Source organism: Antennarius striatus, chromosome 10 (assembly GCF_040054535.1).
Source record: "Antennarius striatus isolate MH-2024 chromosome 10, ASM4005453v1, whole genome shotgun sequence".
NCBI classification, from domain to species: domain Eukaryota; kingdom Metazoa; phylum Chordata; class Actinopteri; order Lophiiformes; family Antennariidae; genus Antennarius; species Antennarius striatus.
In genome coordinates, this window is record NC_090785.1 from 14,352,616 (window position 1) to 14,375,678 (window position 23,063).

The 23,063-nt window shown below is 41.4% G+C and overlaps 1 protein-coding gene across 3 annotated transcripts in view; it reads left to right on the plus strand.

Annotated features, from left to right (window-relative positions):
• Window positions 1-23,063, plus strand: part of LOC137602450 (glutamate receptor 3) — an 86,710-nt gene that overhangs the window by 11,685 nt on the left and 51,962 nt on the right. For all 3 annotated transcript variants that reach the window (XR_011037163.1, XM_068325173.1, XM_068325174.1), the window contains exon 3: window positions 15,601-15,840. Coding sequence is in view for 2 of the 3 variants with exons in the window: in XM_068325173.1 (XP_068181274.1) it covers window positions 15,601-15,840 (240 nt within the window). In the remaining variant the exon portion in view is untranslated. The remainder of the gene's footprint in view (window positions 1-15,600; window positions 15,841-23,063) is intronic.

Here is a 23,063-nt window from a genome sequence, read left to right on the forward strand (position 1 = left end):
TATGTATGTATGTATGTATGTATGTATGTATGTATGGATGGATGGATGGATGGATGGATGGATGAATGGATGGATGGATGGATGGATGGATGGATGGATGGAAGGATGGGTGAGTGGGTAGGTGGATGGATGGATGGATGGATGGATGGATGATGGATGGATGGATAGATAGATAGATAGATAGATAGATAGATAGGTAGATAGATAGATAGATAGATAGATAGATAGATAGATAGATAGATAGATAGATAGATAGATAGATAGATAGATAGATAGATAGATAGATAGATAGACACCTGTAGATGTCGTTTGCCACCACATTCGTGTAAAATCATTGTTATTGGTTAAAGCGTCTCACCTATTTCCAGACAATTAAAGGTCCTGCAAGAATAAAGCGGGAATGATCTTTTCATCTAATCTGACAAAACTTTTTTGCACTCAACCAAAATTATTCTTATTGGTATTAGTGGGTACCACACAAAGGAGCACTGAGAATAAAAAGTAGCACATATTTTCATCTAAAGTGGAAATAATTATTGCTCTTGTCTATTTGCAGAATACCTTTATTGGCTTTAAAGCTAAAGAAAAGCATATTCAAGGCTTTGAATGCCCTACCTTGGATACTGGATATATAGGATTACAGCTCAGTCACCATCATTGCCCTCTGTTTCCCATCTCTGTCTCTTAGCTAACTCTGGTATTATCATTCTGAGATAGAGCACTATGTCAGCAAGGGCTCTAATAAGATGAAAAGTGGCACTGGACTCTACATATTTAACCGGCCCTGGGTTCAGGCTGAGAGGGAGAGGGAATTATTTACGTGATGTCTTCAAGGTTAGACAATCATTCCTTTCTCCTGATTTAATGCAAGTATTTCTATTTATTGGAGAAAGACAATGACCTGGAGGAGACTGGTCAGGTGCTGGTTCAAAAGTCAATCCAATAATCAAGCTTCACCATGCAAATTTCACATTTGCTTGGTTTGTGTCACCACCATAGGATATGAATTGTGATGAGTATTTGATTAGCAGGGACATCACGGCCAAAGGCTTATGCAGGGGATGTGGACCTTGTGAGAATAGCAGATAGTCATCCCCTCCTGGTAGCGCTGTGCGGCACAATCCTAGCTGTGCATGTGCATAAGCCATGCACAAGTCACACAGATCAGAGATCTTCCTAAAGGACAGAAACAGCAAGTCAGGAAGAATTAGACTCTGACTGAAATAGAAATTTCAAGACTCACTGTTGTCCTGTCTTAGAGCTCAGGGAGAGGAAAGAAGAAGAAACTAGTTTAGCAAGCAAGGCTGGAGATCAAGTAGAATTGATATGGGAGGGCAGGACAAACAACCAGCATTTTGACATTGATGGGAAAATATATGTGCCTGCCAGACATCCAGAAAGTTTACTCTGCTTTTTTTCAATCACCCAAATACGAAGACGAACAAGAGAGGCTGCCAGGTATTTTTCCTGCTGTGTAGAATTGGATTCAAAACAACTCAGTTGTGTGTGGCACACTATTCCTGAAACATCACCACAAATCTTTATCCTGGTAGTCCCATCTCTCCTGTAGGCAGGTAGAATAATGTAGAAGCATCTTCTTAAACTATTACTTTAATCTCTTATGGCGGCTTTTACTTGCTGTGCCCCTATTTTTAAAGATATCTGTCATGGAGTCCATGGACTGTTTCCTTCAATTCAGCAAGGATACAATTTTGTTTTGAAAGCAGAACCTAAGATGGTAACAGTTCCAATGTTTGACATTGTTATCTGACATGACGAACTTCGTCTCATACTTTCTGTTTCAGAGCAGCCCTTGGCCTCCACTAACTTTGTCTCAGTCACAGCATAGACATGATAATTAGACCAAGGTTCAGACTCCCCGTCCTCATGAAGTTGGGGAGCAATCCTTTTCCCTCTTCATCAGTGATTGCCTCATTCTTCCTCACTTCATGCTTTCCATTCCTCCATATTCATCTGCAAAAAAAAAAAAAGTGTTCTAGGCCTGCACTGCTGATTGGAAGGATTAGTTGTGTGTGAGGGACTTGGTCTCCAGCTTTCTCAGAAATCCAATTACAGAATATCACAAGCGTTACATGTTTCATACTTTACTGAATCCTCCTTAAAAATGCACCACTCCGAACTCAAAGGGTCAGTGTTAAGCGTCTGTCTCCACTGTGTACGGTAATGACATCTTCCTGAAGGTAAGGGGAGTAATCATCTTTGAAAGGGTAAGACAAGTCCTACAGTACTCCTCTCGCCTCTGCATTGCAGCAAATGTTGGACTGCATGAGCCTGCCGAAGAAAAGATTATTTGTTCAGCGTAATGTGTTGGATCTCAGGGCAGAGCTCTCAAGCTGAAGATAGGGCCAGGGGTTTAGTTTTGTTATCAGCTTGAATAGATAGTCTTTAATTGTGTGTGTCATGGAAATGAGTCAGTGGGTGAGAGCATGTAGAGTCCTATCAAACCTATTTCCCAAGTAGTCATTTAGAAAACTGCCCAATCATGATACTGTGATGACACAGTGTCCTGTGAACTGTTAAAATGACCATTGAGGATAAGTTGTGGAAATCATTCTTAATCAAACGTTCTGCCCCACTCGGTTTTTTTTTTTTTTTAAATGATTGATTGCAATAATAATAAAGGCATCACCACATGTGCAGACCCTTTGTGGTGTGACTTGTGCACTGGTTTACGTTCCCTGTGTTGCTTTGTCTTCACACAAAAACAGGATGGTGAGACCTTGAAGGTGAAATATCTGACAGGAGGAGATTGAGTTGAGAGTCATTGACTCCCTTGGGCATTGCTCACCGGCCACTGTCACAAGTACAGGCCTATATCATCAAGATAGCATGTGTAGAGGAGAAAGGAGCTGCTGGTAAAAGGCTTCAGAGAAAAGAGAGAGAGTAAAGAGAATAATAGATGAACCCCAGTTATCAGGAAGTACGTGCTTCTGGACTACATCTCACCTCAGAAGTTCGAGTCATTTTCCTCTTGAGGTTACTGTAGACATGACCTGTAGTACATAAAACCCATATGTCACCAATGTCGGGCATCACCAATGACGACACAAAGGTTTTGAATGCAAACAATGATTGACCCACAAACAATGAGATGTTTCAGGCCACCTTTGACAGGAGTGGACAGTTGTTAATATGTGATGTGAAATAGGAAGGCAGAGAGAGAGAGACGGTATACATGGAGCAAAGTGCCTGGGGCAGGAATTAAACCCATTGCTAAAAGTGCAAAGATTTTAAAAACAGAACCTAATCACATCATGTGGTTTATGAGCTCATTATTTATTATTTTTCAATGTTTCTTGCAGAGCAGAGACACATTCACATCTACTACTGCTGGAGTCAGAGAGAGACCTTTGATTCTTTTATATCACTCAAAGTTCGATGTACACATTTTTTCAAGTTCAACATGAGCAACAGCACAGCTGGTGCTTTCCATGGACATACATTGTACTGGGAATACATGGATGAAAGAGGTGCATATCAGCTGTTATAGCTTTGATGTCACCAAAGCGACGTTGCTGGTGTTAGAATTTTCTACTCATTTTTGTGGAAGCGAGCCTCAGTGGTGCATAACGGCCAAAAATTATATTTTGGGCTTATCACAGAGTCTCCCATGCTTTTTTAGCACATGGTGAGATCACAGCAGTAAAAACATCAGCAGCAGCAGTCCACAACAAACTCAAACACCAGTTCAGGAAATTATAAACCTGTCCTCAGTACATGAGAGCTAATCTCTTGGTGGGCAAAAAAGCCTTGTTGGAAGACCCTCCCCAGGCCAAACTCCCTGAACCCCCATCACCCGTCATACTCTCCAGCTGTTAGAAATATTGAATATCAAAAGAAACTCTTAAATCTTTGAAAAATTTCTAAACTAGTACCAGAAAGAGAAATACATACTGTAGCTGCGCTTTAAGACCACAGTCACCATGCTGTGAATGTATCTCTATTAAACAGTCAAGTTGCAGTTTTGATCAATTTAATCTTTTACACTGTATAAGATGAAATGTGAAGCAGCTGAATGTATTAGAAAGGGTATTAAGTACACACACACATGCACACACACACACACGCATGCACGCACACACACACACACACACACACACACACACACTCACACATCTAATTCCTTTCATACAGACTACGTATTTAGATGGCCAAACATTGTATTTTAGTGCATTTGAATAATTCTTTATTGTGTTTATTAGTCAATAAAAATGTGTCTGTGTAAATTGAAAATATTCAGTTTGACTGAACAAGAAGCATTTCAGGATTTGGAGACTGCTGTTTGAGGATCTTGAGGTTTCTGAGCCAAACACTGAATGTAGCACCCATTAGTCGAATATTATTTTTATATGTAAATATCAAACAAATAGACACAAATGATTGATTGCAAAATGAGTGATTGCAAAATTTTCAGTGCGATTTTGTGGGCAAATAAATCGTAAACATCAAGCTCTCATTAGACTATTTTGTTCAGGAACAATGATAACATTTGGAAATGTGAGCATCTTTGGAGGATTTTGTGTTCTCTGTTTGCGGCAAAGTGTTTCATGGAAAATTCAATGATTCACCGCATACAGGATAAATTCAGTAGGTGCATATATAACAACAGTCAATCCAACAACAGCACCAGTGACTTTCTGAACAGCTGTGCCTGCAATCAAGGTAGTAAAAGCACTAATCACGTTACCTTTGATGATGTAAACCAGTGGGGCAGGGTGGAGTTCACACATTTACTCCCATGCATGTTTCCAACACAATGATCAATGAAGAATTTGTCATGATTCCACTCAGCTTTAATAGTAATGCTCTGCAGTCACCTGCTGAATGTTTTTATAGTATGTAGTATAGGTGTGCTTTTATTTGCGCTCTTTCCTCAGTGTTTTTATTGATGCCATTTAATTCAGTGGATAATTTGAAGTGTGAATAGGTGCTAGACGTTGATAGGGCACAAGCGGTAACAGTTTCCTTTTAGCGATTCATGGAGCGGTTGAAGTTGAGCTTCTCTTGAATCCGGGTCTGCCGTTTGTGTTAATAGTTTGAAGCGCTTCACATCTCTGTATGACAAGAGCTGATGCAGCCCCCCAGGGCACCTAAGAGCTATCTCCCAGTGACAGCATCCTGTATTCAGAGCACACTGGCCATGATGTTGGTGTGTGTGTGTTTTACAGAGTGTGTGTTTCTCCATTTGTTTCTTAGCCAACCAGAAGGAAAAAAAATGTGAGTTTACCAAAAAATATGGCGGAAGCAGCTAAAGATATACCATTATATTTGGCATTTACTGTTTCAGACCTCTTTTCCAAGGCTGTGAAAAGCTCTGGCCCATGGGTGCAAAAAGAAGATGATAGTCCTAATGCTCTGAGTGGATGAAAAGGTTTTTTTTTTCTATGACTTCGCCTAGCATGCCTGCAGGATACCGCACATCCTATGAAGTAGCATCCCAAGCCAGCCATCTCTAGTGATGCATCAGAAATGTAGCATTCCTGCAGCAATGCCAAGTGTCCTGATTATGGACAGGAATGAGGGCGGCACACGGTGTGTGTTTGACCAGTGAACTGGGGATGGGATGCATGGTTCCCTGCAGCAGGATGGGGGATGAGGAGGAAGAGGAGGAGGAGGAGGAGGAGGAGGAGGAGGAGGAGGAGGAGGCAAGCACGGTTAGCTGCAGAGGAAAGGAAAAAAAGAGCAAATGAGATTGGAGACGGGAAGAGGAGGAGCAAAGGAGAGAGAATTATCCCTATTTCTTTTACCAGTTGGTCCTCATGCAAGCTCCCGAATTAACTCTGTACATGCACATGGTTGTCTAAGGATGCGTGACTAAGTACCATAATTGAAATTCAAGGTGACATTCAGAATTATATTAACTGATGTGTTATTTTTTTCAGAGTCTGAGAAGGGTTTGTCTGCCTTATTTCATTCTACAGTGCAATATTTTTATTAAATTACAGAGAGGGTAGAGGCAGAAGCCGAGCCACTCCTCTAAATCATCTCTCTGCTATGACTATACTGTAATTTTTTTTTTTTCCCAGCAAACCCAACACCAATCTCTGCTCCACTGATGGAGCAGGATGATATTACAAGAGAAACAATGTGAGACGGGGAAGAGAGAGGCACTCAGGTGGAGAGATACGGCCATGTCTAAAGAGGATGTATGCTTTGGGGGAAGACCAGATGGCTGAGGCAGAAGACAGACAACAAAAGGAGAGGTCAAAAATTGTGATGAGGATAGAGGAGAGATGGCGAGGAGTTGGAGGAGGGGTTGTTGGGTCGGTGCAGCGTAGAGAGACATCTGGGTGAAAGTCACTGAAGTGTTTGGATGCATATGCATTCAGAATACAGCGTTTTATGGGCTGCAAGGGGTAATCCAGAATTCATCATGCAAATATGTGAAACCCTTCTCCAACACTTAAAGCTGTGAAACTCTTAAAAATTACATATTCACACTTTTACCTGGGCAGTGCAAGAGCCTCACATTAAAGTTATTATTATTACCTTTCCCAACCAACCAACAGCACAAGGCTCCTAAACAGGCTGAGGTGAAAGAGGTGCATCCAGCGATTAAACGTCCCCTTCCCGAAGTCTTCCCAGCTGCTTTTTCACTGACCCATAAAAAGATACCAATGAAACCACTTCCTTTAACGACAGCGCCATTCTAAATTGTAAGTGTTGTAACAGTCGCTGGATAATTATTTTAGCTGTAAACATACTTTTACTGCTCAGGAATCGTTAATTAATAAATCTAGACCCCAGTATAAACCTTTGATGAATCAAGACCAAGCAATTAGAGCTTTCATCTGTTCACCAGTCTCAGCACACACAAACTCTGAATTTACATAACTGGAAGACTCTAGTAAAAACCCTTAATAATCATGGTTCTAATAAAGCTGGGAAAGAAGAATACAAGTATAAAATGGACATAATGAAAAAAAACTGTCATCTATCATTACAATTTCGATCTTTCCCAAATTCTTACCATTTTAATCACAACCCTTTTTGAAGTGAAGGTCCGAGGCTAATATTTGGCAACCCGGCCTTTTGGCATCCTTCTCTTGGACCTGGAGTTATGAGGCCATAAATCTTCCCTAAGAAACTCCCCAAAATCTAGGTCTGTTTCACAATTCATGCCATCCCTGACATAAATAAAAACCTCATTTACCAACAGACAACAATTAGATGAGGTAGAGTTACAGGTTGCATGACCAACTCATGATGGACTTGTGATTAAGTGTAAACACATATGTACAGGTCCTGTCTCACCCTGCAATTCACTTCTTTCTAGAAAATGCCCCAAAATAATTTGCATTATTCATTGCATAGTCAAAAGTTAACAGTCAAATTAATTGCCCCCTCCACCAGACCTCTAATTTAATTAGGTTGAAAAGAAAAACAAAAGAAAGTGTGATTCATAATGAATGAATCACACTTTCACAATGAATGAATGAATGAATGAACGAACAAATAAATAAATAAATACACATTTCAGGTACACATTTGATGACAACTTAATGCTGAAAATAATTGCAAATATTAGATAAAGAATCTAAAAAGTCAGATACAACAGATTTTAGTGGTCCCACAATGAGCTTGCATCTGGTCCAGGGTGTATCCAGCCTTTCGACCGTGGCCAGCTGGGATTTTTTCCACCAGACCCATGACCCACAAGGCAGATAAGTAACTGTAGAAAAGACAGGAAAATGGATGAATGTATGGACAACAGTTTTTGTGTTAAATCTATATCTTTTCAACTTTTAAAAAATTTAAATCTTAAAGTCATTCCGGTTAATTTTATTTGCCGTTCCCATAGTAGCCATGCTTTGCTCTTTTGTTCCATGGTCTTGTTATTTACTCTTGGCTGAAAGAAATGAAAGTGAAATGGTCATTTTACACACACAGGAAATAAGTGAGCTGACGAATTAGTCTTAAAAAACTATATGGATTAATTACAAGCTTACAATCTGGTGTAATAATATGTGATTCAAAGAAATTGCTTAAAAAAACGACTCGCTCATTCCTCATCCTGGGTGCTGGCGATGAGATCCAATACGGCTTTGTGCTCTTTGATGACTTCTGGGTGAAAAAGTTAATTGTTTTCCACTATTTTCTCACTGCACTTTATAAAAATGATGGTTGTAGCTGCCTACTCTGCCAAGAGGAGGGTAATAGTTGCTCATGAGATGACATATGTATTTAATCGGTCACCATCAGCAGTGCTGCTGCCTCCACCAGAAGGGTCCTAGAGCTCAGATTTGTCTGTCACGTCGGGCTGCAGTATATAAACACCTGAGAACCTTTGAATCTTCCATGTGTAGTATTGGCTTGTTACCCTCTGACCACTAACGATTAAGAGCGAAAAAGCAAAAGGTTTCTTGACAACTTAGCTTATGGCCCTCCATTGAAAATCAATAATACTGCTGCCATTGGTTGTTTGAAGTGTTACATTAAATTTGTTTGGGTCTATTTTTGGCGATGTGTGCGTTTGGTTCTGAATTCCAGTCACACACGGGAGGCTTTATGACCTGTCACAAATGCCCATGGGGTAAACTTTGATGAAGGTGGGGGATGAATTAATGGTGAAGGAAGCATTGTGCAGCTTTTGTGGCAGGTTGAACTGTATCTGATGGCCACAAGTAAGTTCTGCATCGCTACTGGTGCAGGAAGACTGGCTGGTGTGTGCGCGTAAAACACAACAGGTCATTTTTGACTTGAACTTGACTTCCTGTGTCATTCATCAATAAATAAAACCTGCAAATAGCGAATAGCTGCTAGCTGGAATCAAGTAAAAGGCAAATTTAAGTGTTAGTAGATTAACAGTTTTGCACCACGGAGCTCTAGGAGTCCAGGTACAGCTACATTAAGTTTGTCCTCCATTTCCAAATCACATCGGATCAGGACATATGATGAGAGCCGAATCTCAATGCCGATAGGCTTTTCAGGCAATTTTGCAGCTCATTTACGTCAGGCCATTTGTATTATTCACATCGCAACGTCTGTCAGTGGCTTTGTATTGACTGTGTATGTAATCACACTTTGCTTTCACCGTGAACACACTAGTGACTCTTTCCTCCCCTTAATAGAACACACCTGCAGCTTAAACCAGTGGAGATTGGTCCACAACAGTATGACCAAGACCCTAAAAAGGTTACAGTACAGATAAACTGGAACACTAAAGGGAGTGAGAACGAAAAGGGAGGGAGTGTGAAAGTGTGTGGACATATCTGTAATTGATCCTAGAGCTTGCTCAAAGCTCAACCCAATAAGCAGAGGACAGTTGAGTAGAGAGAAAGCGGCTGGTCCCCGGGGTCAGGTTCTTTGTCAGTGCTGGCTCAAATTAAGAGAGAGCGCAAAAGAAAAGTGTGAGGCCTCGAACCACTGGCTGGTGTTCAGTGTGGGAGATTGCACCGCTCAGCCTGTAGCACCTACTCACAATACTACTGTCCATCTGTTGCTTTACTTATCGGGACGCACGTTTCTTTCTCTCTCTCTCTCTCTCTCTCTCTCTCTCTCTCTCTCTCTCTCTCTCTCTCTCTCTCTCTCTCTCTCTCTCTCTCTCTCTCTCTGTATGTGTGTGTGTGTGTGTGTGTGTGTGTGTGTGTGTGTGTGTGTGTGTGTGTGTGTGTGCTTACCTGTGGCTTTGCCTGTGTCTGCGTCACAGAGAATGGATGCTTCCAGCTTGGGAAAGGTGTCTGTACCCGGACAGATAGGGAGGGAATTGAATTAAAAAGGATGAGATAAATCCCACTAGTGACTAGATCTCTTATTCTCATGGCAATTGTGCTTAAGAGCTGAGCATGTGAGTGTTGCCATGTTCTCCTCTGAGTGCCTGAAAGTGTTCAGCACTACTTTTCACAAAGATGGACAAATTCTCACACTCAGAAGAAAGCAAGAACTACTGTGTGCGCATTATTGCATCTTGTGTTTTATTTAAATGAAGGAAAAATATTTATTGTAATGTTGATTCATGTTAGTTCAGCATCAATTAGTGCTGAAAATTCTTTATTCAAACAAAGATCTCAGCGAAACATCTGCTGTGTCCCACTAAACAAACCAAAAGAATATCTGCTATGAACAAATATTTAACATAGCCATTACACAAGATTAGACTGAGCCTTGCCTCCTGTCATCCAACCATTGTATTAGATACTGGAAAGAATTTATGGGTGTTAAGAACACTTGATTACCCAGCGGGAGCATTTGAGAGTCAATCAGAATCAGCACACAGCTTCTCATGATAGGGTAGGAAGGCAAAACACATCTGTAGCTCTGTTACTTTACACAGTAATGGCTTCTCACTGGATGGAAGTCACTTCTGCCTGACAATTTATGCTGTCCCACTGGAGTGCATGATGAACACACAAACAAACAGAAACATGTTTTTTTAACCTACTTCTACACACTGCTTTAAAAAAATAGTCACATTCATTCAAGTGGTTCTAATAATTCTGTCACCATGAAAAACCCTCAAATGATTTAGTAAAATGGTGGCGCAGTGAGTAGCACTGTTGCCTCACGACAAGAAGGTTCTGGGATCGATTCCTTTCTGTGTGGAGTTTGTATGTTCTCCCTGTGTATGTGTGGGTACTATCCAAGTTCTCCAATGCCCTCCCACCTCCGAATACAGGCAGCTTAGCTGAATTAGCCACTCCAAACTGTCCGTAGGTGTGAGTGTGAGCGTCAGTGGTTGTCTGTCTGTGTGTGCCCCCACAATGTACTGGTGACGTGTCCGGAGTGTACACCGCCTCTCGTCCGTAGCAAGCTCAGACAGGCTGCTGCAGATACATGATTTGCAAGGAAAATAGGAAACAGACGGGGCAATTACGATCATTTCGTCTTCATGAAAATGGATGGATGACAACAATAAAAGATATAAATTAAGTGAGCACACTGAGATTTTGTACAACATCTTCCAACGCATAAAACTGTGATATTTGTGTTTGCTTTTTGCACTGTATCCTCAATATACTTTATTTGACATTGTGGCACTGAAAAAGCAAACAAACACTGGGGCTTTCAGGTCACTGAAAATGAAGCGGTGTTCACTTTTTTACCAGAAATAGAAAGAGATGTCTTTTGTAGCTCTGCCATGGGAGGCAAAAGCAGAGGCAACAGGCTTTAGCAGAGCAGCGCTCGCAGCTGCTTTGACTGCTGCAGTGAGTCGTTCACTGTGGATAAGGGAACAGACTGATAACTGGAGGGAGCTCCTGGTGGGGGCTGGAGATCTTCGGTGATTGCACTCATGTTTTTGTCCTGTATTTGCTAGTTTCACCGACAGAAACTTGCCTTTATTACTTTATGCACCAATAACAAGCATTTATTTTGTCCATATACCGATAATGAATTTTATAACCAGCTGCACTTGATGTTTTATTTTGTGGTGAGCACAGATCACACTACATCATTGATGCTGCAGCTGATTTTATTAGAAATTACTCAGTTGATTATTTTTTAAATTAAATGGACTCTCCAGTCTGATTTAGCAGACATGCTGACTGAGTGCATGTAGTGGGTCAAAGTCTTAAAACGCTGCTGATTGCTTTTTTCTTTATGACTTGCAAAAAGTAACATTATTCAATCGAATTCAATCTAATTTGTAGCACAGGATTCATGCGGTTCCTGCGCGGGTTATTTTTTCGGAGTTCAGAGTTTTCCTTACTGACAAGCAAACTGAACTCAACATGTAAAATGCGTGTAGTGTCAAATAATTTGGTAAATGAAATGTTATTTTGAGTGAAATCATCATGTTCATGATATCATGATCTTCTTCTTCTTCTTTCCTTTCGGCTTTTCCCTTCAGGGGTCGCCACAGCGAATCAATTTCCTCCATCTAGCCCTGTCCTTTGAATCCTCTTCTCTCACACCAACTACCTTCATGTCTTCCCTCATTACATCCATAAACCTCCTATTTGGTCTTCCTCTAGGCCTCCTTCCTGGCAGTTCAAAACTCGGCATCCTTCTACCAATATATTCACTATCTCTCCTCTGGACATGTCCAAACCATCTCAGTCTGGCCTCTCTTACTTTATCTCCAAAACCTCTAACATGTGCTGTCCCTCTGATGTACTCATTCCTGATCCTATCCATCCTGGTCACTCCCAGAGAGAACCTCAGCATCTTCATCTCTGCTACCTCCAGCTCTGCCTCTTGTCTTTTCTTCAGTGACACTGTCTCTAGGCCAAACAACATCGCTGGTCTCACCACAGTTTTGTACACCTTTCCTTTCATTTTAGCTGAAACTCTTCTATCACACATCACACCTGACACTTTCCTCCACCCGTTCCATCCTGCCTGTACACGCTTCTTCACCTCTTTTCCACACTCTCCATTGCTCTGGACTGTTGAGCCTAAGTACTTAAAATCCTCCACCTTCTTGATCTCTTCTCCCTGTAACCTCACTCTTCCACTTGGGTCCCTCTCATTCACACACATGTACTCTGTCTTACTGCGGCTAACCTTCATTCCTCTCCTTTCCAGGACAAACGTCCACCTCTCTAGCTTCTCCTCCACCTGTTCCCTGCTCTCACTACAGATCACAATGTCATCTGCAAACATCATAGTCCATGGAGATTCCTGTCTAACCTCGTCTGTCATCCTGTCCATCACCATAGCGAACAAGAAGGGGCTCAGAGCTGATCCCTGATGCAGTCCCACCTCCACCTTGAACTCCTCTGTCACACCTACAACACACCTCACCACTGTCTTACAGTCCTCATACATGTCCTGCACTGCTCTAACATACTTCTCTGCCACTCCAGACTTCCTCATACAATACCACAGTTCCTCTCTGGGCACCCTGTCATAAGCTTTCTCCAGATCTACAAAAACACAATGCAGCTCCCTCTGGCCTTCTCTGTACTTCTCTATCAACATCCTCAGAGCAAATACTGCATCTGTAGTACTCTTTTTTGGCATGAAACCATACTGCTGCTCACAAATGTTCATTTCTGCCCTTAGTCTAGCTTCCACTACTCTCTCCCATAACTTTATTGTATGGCTCATCAGCTTTATTCCTCTGTAGTTGCCACAACTCTGCACATCTCCCTTGTTCTTAAAAATGGGCACCAACACACTTCTCCTCCATTCCTCAGGCATCTTCTCACTATCTAAGATCCTGTTGAACAACCCAGTCAGAAACTCTACTGCCACCTCTCCTAGACACTTCCATACCTCTACAGGTATATCATCATGACCGACTGCCTTTCCACTCTTCATCCTCTTCAGTGCCCTCCTCACTTCATCCTGACTAATCTTTGCTACATCCTGGTCCACAACAGTCACCTCTTCTAGTCTTTGTTCTCTCTCATTTTCCATGTTCATCAACTCTTCAAAGTACTTTTTCCATCTTCCCATCACACTACTGGCACCTGTCAATAGACTTCCATCCCTATCCTTGATCACCCTAACCTGCTGCACGTCCTTCCCATCTCTATCTCTCTGTCTTGCCAACCGGTATAGATCAGTCTCTCCCTCCTTACAGTCTAACCTAGCATACAAGTCATCATAAGCTTCTTGTTTGGCCTTTGCTACCTCTACCTTCACCTTACGCTGCATCTCCCTGTACTCCTGTCTACTCTCCTCAGTCCTCTCAGTGTCCCACTTCCTCTTGGCTAACCTCTTTCTCTGTATACACTCCTGTACCTCCTCATTCCACCACCAAGTCTCCTTATCTACTTTCCTTCCAGATGAAACACCAATTACTCTCCTACCTGTCTCCCTGATCACATTAGCTGTAGTTTTCCAGTCATCTGGAAGCACCTCCTGACCACCCAGAGCCTGTCTTAACTCCTTCCTTAAAGTCATGCAACACTCTTCCTTTTTCAGCTTCCACCATTTCGTCTTCTGCTCTGCCTTTGCCCTCTTCATCTTCCTCACCACCAGACTCATCCTACACACCACCATCCTATGCTGTTTGGCTACACTCTCCCCTACCACTACTTTGCAGTCACTGATCTCCTTCAGGTTACACCGTCTACACAAGATGTAATCTACCTGTGTGCTCCTACCGCCACTCTTATAGGTCACTCTATGTTCCTGCCTCTTCTGGAAGAAAGTATTCACTATAGCCATTTCCATCCTTTTTGCAAAGTCCACTACCATCTGTCCTCCGTTCCTCTCCTGGATACCAAACCTGCCCATCACATCCTCATCACCTCTGTTTCCTGCACCAACATGTCCATTGAAGTCTGCTCCAATGACAACTCTCTCACTTCTACGCATGCACTGCATCACTTCATTAAAGTCCGACCAGAATTTCTCCTTCTCCTCCAGCTCACATCCTACCTGTGGAGCATACCCGCTAACAACATTGAACATCACACCTTCTATTTCTAGCTTCAGACTCATCACTCCATCCGACACTCTTTTTACCTCCAGGACATTCCTAACAAACTCCTCCTTCAAGATAACTCCTACTCCATTTCTCTTCCCATCTACACCATGATAGAACAACTTGAACCCTGCTCCTAAACTTCTCGCCTTGCTACCTTTCCACCTGGTCTCCTGTACACACAGTATGTCTACCTTCCTTCTCTGCATCATGTCAACCAACTCTCTACCTTTTCCTGTCATAGTTCCAACATTCAACGTCCCTAATCTTAGTCCTATACTCTTGGTGTTCCTCTTCTCTTTCTTCGAGCGAACGCACTTCCCTCCTCTCCTTCTTCGACCAACAGTAATCCAATTTCCACCGGCGCCCTGTAGGTCAACAGCACCGATGGCGGTCGTTGTTAACCCGGGCCTCGACCGATCCGGTATGGAAGTCATACGTTTGATTCGCATCTTTGATTTGGCAAAAGTTTTACGCCGGATGCCCTTCCTGACGCAACCCTCTGTATTTATCCGGGCTTGGGACCGGCACAATAAGACACTGGCTTGTGTCCTCTTGTGGCTACATTGTTCATGACATCATGATATCAGTCTTCAATTCTTGTCGAAAAGGCGCATTGGGTTTTCTTTGTTCTATATTTAAAAAATAACTCAGATTAGTCTCTTTAAACATCAAATTTAATTTAAAAATGTTAATGGACCTGCACAAAATGATACTATACTTTTGCAGCCGGGTAGACAAGCATTTTATTTTTCATTTACAAACATCATATAATATACACTTAAGTTATTCATTGTGTACAAATCCACAATTTATTAAACAACTTTGGAGGCAAGTTATCAGAAAAAATATAGTCCATGTATTTCTACAATGTCATGTTGGATAATATGTCAACATTTTGGAGCTTTAGAAAAATCATCAAACAATTTGATGCGTCTTTTTGGATAAATGTGATAGTCAGAAATAATTATCATAAATTCATAATGACAATAAATATCAATAACTTGATTAATAATATTGCTGTTTATGCAGGATCTGCAGTACTGCAGTTTAACAATGAAGGTTTTGTCAAGTGCAGCGGTGGTCCCATAGAGTCATATAAACTCTTTGGCAGGTCATTAGAGGCAGCACAAACAAATCAATCAATCTGTTAGTGTCTCAATTGATGAGACACACAGTTGTGAATGCACACACGCTTTTTTTTTTTTTTGCTGATTAATGTCTTTCCACTGATGTCCTCTTGCCCTCTGCTATCCCTGCAGTTTGCTCCCAGTTCTCCCGTGGAGTGTACGCCATCTTTGGATTCTACGACAAGAAGTCCATGAACACCTTGACCTCATTCTGCGGCGCTCTGCACACCTCCTTCGTCACGCCCAGTTACCCCACTGATAATGAGGTGCAGTTTGTCATCCAGATGCGCCCCGCCCTCCGGGGCGCTGTCCTCAGCGTGCTCTCTCACTACAAGTGGCAAAAGTTTGTCTACCTCTACGACACTGAAAGAGGTAAGTAACATTGAACCATGGGAAGTGTTGCAGTGGCACAGATTAGCAGCTGCACGCCAGGGTTAACAGAGAATAGATTCAGCTTGTAATTCCTTCCCCTGTTAACACTGTGCTGTTTTATTCTGTAGTTTGCTGTTATGGTAATGTGAAATAAATGACACCAGCAGCTCATAACATATGTAATAACACATTACACTCAAAGAAATGGTGTTTCTGATGAGCTATAACCTTTGCATTCTTTAAACAGTTGGCTGGTTGGTGTCGGTTAATCTTCTGTTTAATCATGTTGTTGATATCGGCTCGTCTCTCATCTGAAATGAGGTATGTCACAGCTGCTGCTGAAATGTTCTCTATAGAAATGAGTCTGTCTGCCTGTGGGGGCTGCTTTGTGTTGCCTCACTGAGGGTTTTTGTGTAGTTCCCAGATTGCTTTGCCTTCCTGACAACAGACTTTGTTTTAACGCAGCACTACACCATGTTTATGATGACCTGACAACACGGCAAAGCTTTCATTCTTTAATGTCTTCGCATCAGAAAGGAAAATTAGCTCATTAGCTTTCAACAGAATAACACCTCTACTCACAGAATCTTCTATTTTCTCCATCTGTACCTGGGAGGGAGGTAGAGGATAAAACCAATATGATGGTGAAAAAATGAAAAGGTGGCTTCATTTGTGATCCAAATCACATTTATAGGTCTGTATTTTGTCATTATTGGAAAGTCCTGACCAGCAGATTTGTTTCAAGCAGCAGGTTTTTTGATGTGGTTCTTTATTTTGGGGCTGCCCTCACACCCCCAAGCCTCTGTGTCTGGCTGTGAGGGTATGACGGCATGAAGTCCTGTCTGCAGGCCTGTAAGGTCCAGTGCTGAGGGCTGTAATCCTCCACACAGCCTACAGATAATATGTGGTTAATTAGGGTCACTCTGACTAGAGCACTCGTTGGATCTTCCCTCAGGATGTGAGCAACCCACACGTCCTTCAACACAACCCATACGGTCCAGCTGCCAGTTCCGGTCCCCCCCGCTCCGCCTCTGCTGCCGAGCAAGGGAAACTGTCTAGAGCACAGTTCAATAAATAGCGGAGGTGGAGAAAGGAGCCTGAATTGCAAACACAGAGGAGGTGTTGGAGAGAGAACAGCAATGACAAATGCACATAATCTTTAAAGATAGAAATGATGGACTGAACGCAAAAGAGGGAGGTGAAGTAAGGAGGGGGAAACAAAACGTCTATTCAGTCCAGCTATTAAGGCAGCAGCAGGTGTCGGTGATTTACACGCTATTAGATGTGTACAGACAATTCCCTATGTACTGTACATCCCCATGCTGAGGCCCGTGCCAAGCCACTTTTACCTCTCTCCTTACTAGCAGTGGTGTAAGACGATCCCTTATTAGTGTGAGGACATTGGCCCCAAGAGGGGATTAAAGCAGTTTATTGATGCACTCCATCCAGCACTTTGGGGGGCTTTGACACTTGGCTCATCAAGCAGACAGATGTGTCAGAGAGCCTCTACCTCCGCTTATCAGGCTGTGCAGTTCCCCAGGCAATATGGACACTGACTGCTGGCTAAACCAAGAGGAGTGACAAGGGAAAATAGTTTTCAAAGGAGATTTTTTTTGTAACCTTCTGGCTAAAGAGAAAAAAGGAACCTTAACAGAAAACTTCTCATGTCTGTATTATATTCAATGCTTCTACTTTTAAGCAGGTCCAACTTCAAGGCACGCGCAGTTTTGTAAGATTAACTGAACAGCAACAGAGAAATGCTGTTAATTATTACTTTAAAGTCTATGTTGAGTAACAGCACATAAAAGTAAGTGCTGTAGATCTGTCCCACACCAATATTTGGAGCCATGGTCACTACCACTCTGGATCATCTAGGAAAAATGCTTTATATTCTTAATCACCTGAGCTATAGTTGCTCTTTATAAACAAGTATACCCTAGGGTATGCGAGTGCACCGGCTGGCATCTGTGATGTATTTGTTTCTTTGTTCAGCCACTGTAATGCTGCTTTGGGTCACCTAATTGAGAGTCGATGAGAAATCGTTGTATTTCGGTCCACTGGGTTATTGCTATCCTGAGATTTTCTTGTGGCAGCTTTGTCTTAAACAGAAATTGACATGTTAAAAAAAGCATTTCAGTGATTTCTGACCTACAATGTGAATAATCTTTACCTGGGTAAAAATATGATAAATCGATATTTCAATAAATCCCATGAGACTAATGCTTCTGCAAGATTTCTAGTTTTTATTCCTGGTATATTTGTAATTTAGATCGTAACAAAAAATTGCAAATAACAAATGACCATCTGCTTACAATGTTTAACATAGGGCATCACTTTAGATTGTTTATTTTCCTGGGTGACTTTTTGCTTTTTTGATTTGATGAATGCATTTATCATTCACAATACTGGAGCTAACTTCGCAATTATTCTACCCACTTTTCTATTAGGGAGCGAAAACACAGCTATCCGGGTTCCACCAAGAGTCTTTATTCAGTCAATATAAAAGACTAATTACAACCACACTATTCATTTGTCTCTGTTATTGGGAGAGCAAAAAAATGCTTTTAAGCTTTAGTGCAGGGCTTTCAGTCAAAGAGTGATGGCTCATGTGCATCAAGCTCTTATGTTCTGAAAGGAAATGGAGGTAAATTTGTTCTCTAAATGCCAATATGGAGCCACCGTTGGCGGCATGGCACCACCTTAACAAGGGGATGGATCTCTTTTATCTGATATGATATATTGGTAGAGATTTTTTGTGTTAATGCATGTCAAGGCAGAGAAAGAAAGATCTATGCAGATCTTTCATTCTCAAATCAACCCCAAGCACACATGGTAAAAAACTGACAATCCATTTAAAAATATTTGGACCAAATCCTCATTTTTTTTCTTTACCTCTAAGAGGGATACTGTTTGTTAGATACTTTCAGTTTACTTCTCAGACAATATTCCCCTTAAACATCCCGGGCTGTGCAGGATTGAGGTAAAAGTGTGTTGGCCTTTCTGTTCTGGTGGTCAGGATTGGCCAGATAATTGCTCGATCTTTGCTGCAGAGACAGATGATCGCAAATTTGATTTTCTCTCCCAGGTACAATCAACCCTGATTCAGCACCTCACCTCCCCTTGATTTATGACTCATTCTTTCTCTTACCGTCTTCCTCACTCTTCGCTATACCGTATCTCTTATATGTTGGCTTTCTCTCACAGTCCTTCTTTCCACCTTAAAGCTAGCTGTGAATGTTATACATCCCCCACAAAATTCTTTGCCATAAACACATTGCAGTGGCAGAGCCAATTACCATCACAGGAGGTTTGTCACCATGTTTAGAAAGTGGAGTATGCAACAATCAAAATCCTGACAAAACTCTGTCGAGGTTTGAAAAGAGGGATCATAAATATATTCATGATGGCTACTTATATTAAAGTATGGCGAGAGGTGGAGCCTAAAGTCAACAACAAAATTCAGCATTCTCTGTAGCTTCTGCAGGAACTACAACAAAGCACAGTCTCTCTTGAAGTGTTAAGTTATCTTTAAAATGCACTAAGTTCTCCTTTAAATGTATTATTATACCAATTTTAATAAAAATCAGTTTATCTTGAGACAATAAAAAAGAAAAAAAACATTAAAATTAAAATCTGAAAGTTAAATTTTGGAAAAACTTTCATGCAAAGATGTGAAATGCTAGTGATATTTTGTGGTCAAAGCTGGACCTGTTGCCTTTTTACATCCAAGAAGGATTGAAATTTGTCTCTCATTATCTATAGCTACGTCAAGGCACTGATTGACACCATGAGACTAATGCAGGGGATCTTGTTTACTCTGTCTGTCATTCAGCGTTGTAATCAATACTCTGAAGGTGATATATGTAGGAGTAAAGTGATCCAACAAGTAGCCGCTGCACAGAAAGCTCTGTGCAATCATCTGCTGAGAGTTGGAATAGTGTTCGATGTCACAGCCTCATTATAACACCAGGAAGTCTAATGTCCTTTGAACGCCAATCTGCCAGGTGGAAACTGTTTTTTGAGATTTGGACCAAAAACATCTCCGGGGCATTTCTTTCATTGACTCAGTCAATATCTGCACTGACCTCAACTGCAGCAGAGTCATTTCAGCAAACTTATCTGCAGCAATAAGCTCATGTATAGTATTGATTACCAGTGGTTACTGCTCAACTTGACTCTCCATCTTGTAAAAATAGACATGTACCATGTACATTATATGGTATTCAAGTGCATACAGGAACATATACATTATTTACTGAAGCACGCTTGATTGTAAAAGATACAATGTTAATATTGACTAAAATGTATTGGATGTAAAATAAATTGAATGTAAGATGTTCTAACTACACTGATAAGGGAATGAATGGTTGAAACAATAATGTTTCACAATGAGGGGACTGGGACTACACAAGCCAGATGGCTTCTACCCGTCAGCCCTTTTTTTCTCATGTTGATGTTGATGAACAAATAAAAAATAGATTAAAAAAATTACAATTTCTAAATACAGATAATCTCCCAAAACACTTTTGTTTGTTACTAAAAGAAGATGAATGTCCTGAAAAGAAATTAACTTACTTTCTAAAGAAGTTGCTCACTCAATTATCACACAATTAGTTGTGTACTCGACAGCAGTCTCAACGTAACCCTAATTCAAACAAGCTAATGTAAGTTTCTCTTTCACTTATCCTTACCCACAAATTCATCAACAAAAATAAGTGTTCAGTCATAAAACCAAGTGATTCTGTGCATTCAGGTGATTACTTTTTTTTGTAGTCCAGTATGTGGGAGTTAAAACTTCAGCTTCAACAAAACAATTCAACTACAATCCAAAGTCATTGATTAATAAACTGATAAAAACAAAAGACAGATCTTACTGAGATCCCCAGCCTATGCACCTACAAAGCCCAAATACATCCTACTGTAGTAACTGTTCTAAAGCTGCAGGTTGTAGATGCACTGGAAAGCAAACTGGTAGTAAGAGAATGGTCAGTTGATTCAACCTATATGTTTTTGTGACTGAGGGTTTGATTCCATGCAGTTACAATAACAGCATTTCATATTGAAATGTCCTGTCCATTATTCACAAATGTTATTCTAAAAAAACATTTAATTCACATTTGAACCATATTAATACAAGACTATTAACTGTACAATCCATCTTTTTGAATGGCAGACGCTCCTGATATGCTGCTAATCAAGCAGACAAGAAAAAGCCGGTCGGGTACAATTGGCAGAGCAATATTCAATCAGGGCCAAGAGGTTTACAAATGGGAGGACTGAATGGCCAAGTCCGTTGGTCTATTTCATTCTGCTTCCTGGAGGGTTACTGTAGATGGAAAGATAGCGTGACACACATGACGACGCGGGGCTGAGGGGGGTGCAATCAGGCTTGGTCAGTTCTACAGTAACTAAAGTGAGGCCCGCTCCCTGTTCCTCAGCATTCCGTCTAATTAGCTATCCAGAGACAGTTGCTTTTGTTCCCTTAAGAGTCAAATAATGAATGGCTCTCGCTGCTCTCCTGGATGCCTTTGATGGCAAACCAAATCAAGTCTCTCCTTTGGTTTGTTTGTATTCATTTGGCATCGCCTTTACTGTTGTAAATCAACCAATGGAGCCTAATATCAAAGGCAGTGAGGTTGGACCTGCCATTAACCCACATGAACTTAGGCAATCAATAACATTTTTCATTTTTCTCCTGTATACAGTGGTACCTCTACTTACGAAATTAATTGGTTCCGGAAGAAATTACGTAAGTAGAAAATTACGCAGGTAGAGACGCGTTTTCCATGCAAATGCCCTAATCCGTTCCAAGCCCACAAAAATTCCGACATAAATGTTTTATAAAGCATAAAAGTGCATCAAAATATGTAACAAATACATGTTACGATTAGATTATTACATAATAAATGACAGTTGTGCATAACGTAAAAAACAAAGAATAGAGTAAAGAATAATGATGACGGTCATTTACCTTTTAACAGCTGTCCCCATTGTTTTTGCCCCCTTTGGTTCATGCGCTCCTATCTCACGATGCCAAACAACAGAGTCAATTCCAGTCCTCCTTTTGGACTTCCCCAACCACCCACGTGATGCCTTGAACTCCTTAAACTTCCTTTTAGAAGAGGTTAGAAGGCGTTAGAGTTAGAAGGGGTTTGAAGGCATTAGAAGGGGTTAGGGTTAGAACCATGTCTGTTACCCTGTCTTTTACCCCTGTCTGTTACCCTGTCTGTTACCGGTCTGTTGACCCCTGTCTATTAAACTGTCTGTTACCCTGTCTATTACCCTGTAGCCACAAGAGGGCACAAGCCAGTGTCTTATTGTGCCAGTCCCATACAGAGGGTTGTGTCAGGAAGGGCATCCGATGTAAAACTTTTGCCAAATCAAACATGCAGATCAAACCTATGACTTCCATACCGGATCGGTCGAGGCCTGGCTTAACAATTACCACCATCGGTGCTGTTCACCTACAGGGTGCCGGTAGAAATTGGACTACTCTTGGTCAAAGAAGGAGAGGAGGAAAGTGTGTTCATAGAAAGAGAGAGAAGAGGAATGCGAAGAGTATAGGACTGAGAGTAGGGACATTAAATGTTGGGACTATGACAGGAAAAGGTAGAGAGTTGGTTGATATGATGCAGAGGAGGAAGGTAGACATACTGTGTGTCCAAGAGACCAGGTGGAAAGGTAGCAAGGCTAGAAGTTTAGGAGCAGGGCTCAAGTTGTTCTATCATGGTGCAGATAGGAAGAGAAATGGAGTAGGAGTTATCTTGAAGGAGGGATTTGTTAGGAATGTCCTGGAGGTAAAAAGTCAGATAGAATGATGAGTCTGAAGCTAGAAATAGAAGGTGTGATGTTCAATGTTGTTATGTTTAATGTTGGGTATGCTCCACAAGTAGGGTGAGAGCTGGAGGTGAAGGAGAAATTCTGGTTGGACTTTGATGAATTGATGCACAGCATACCTAGAAGTGAGAGAGTTGTCATTGGTGCCAACTTCAATTGACATGTTGGTGCAGGAAACAGAGGTGATGAGGAGGTGATGGGCAGATTTGGTATCCAGGAGAGGAATGCAGAAGGACAGATGGTAGTTGACTTTGCAAAAAGGATGGGAATATTTATAGTGAATACTTTCTTCCAGAAGAGGCAGGAACATAGAGTGACCTATAAGAGTGGAGGTAGGAGCACACAGGTAGACTTCATCTTTGGGAGTGACCAGGAAGGATTGGATC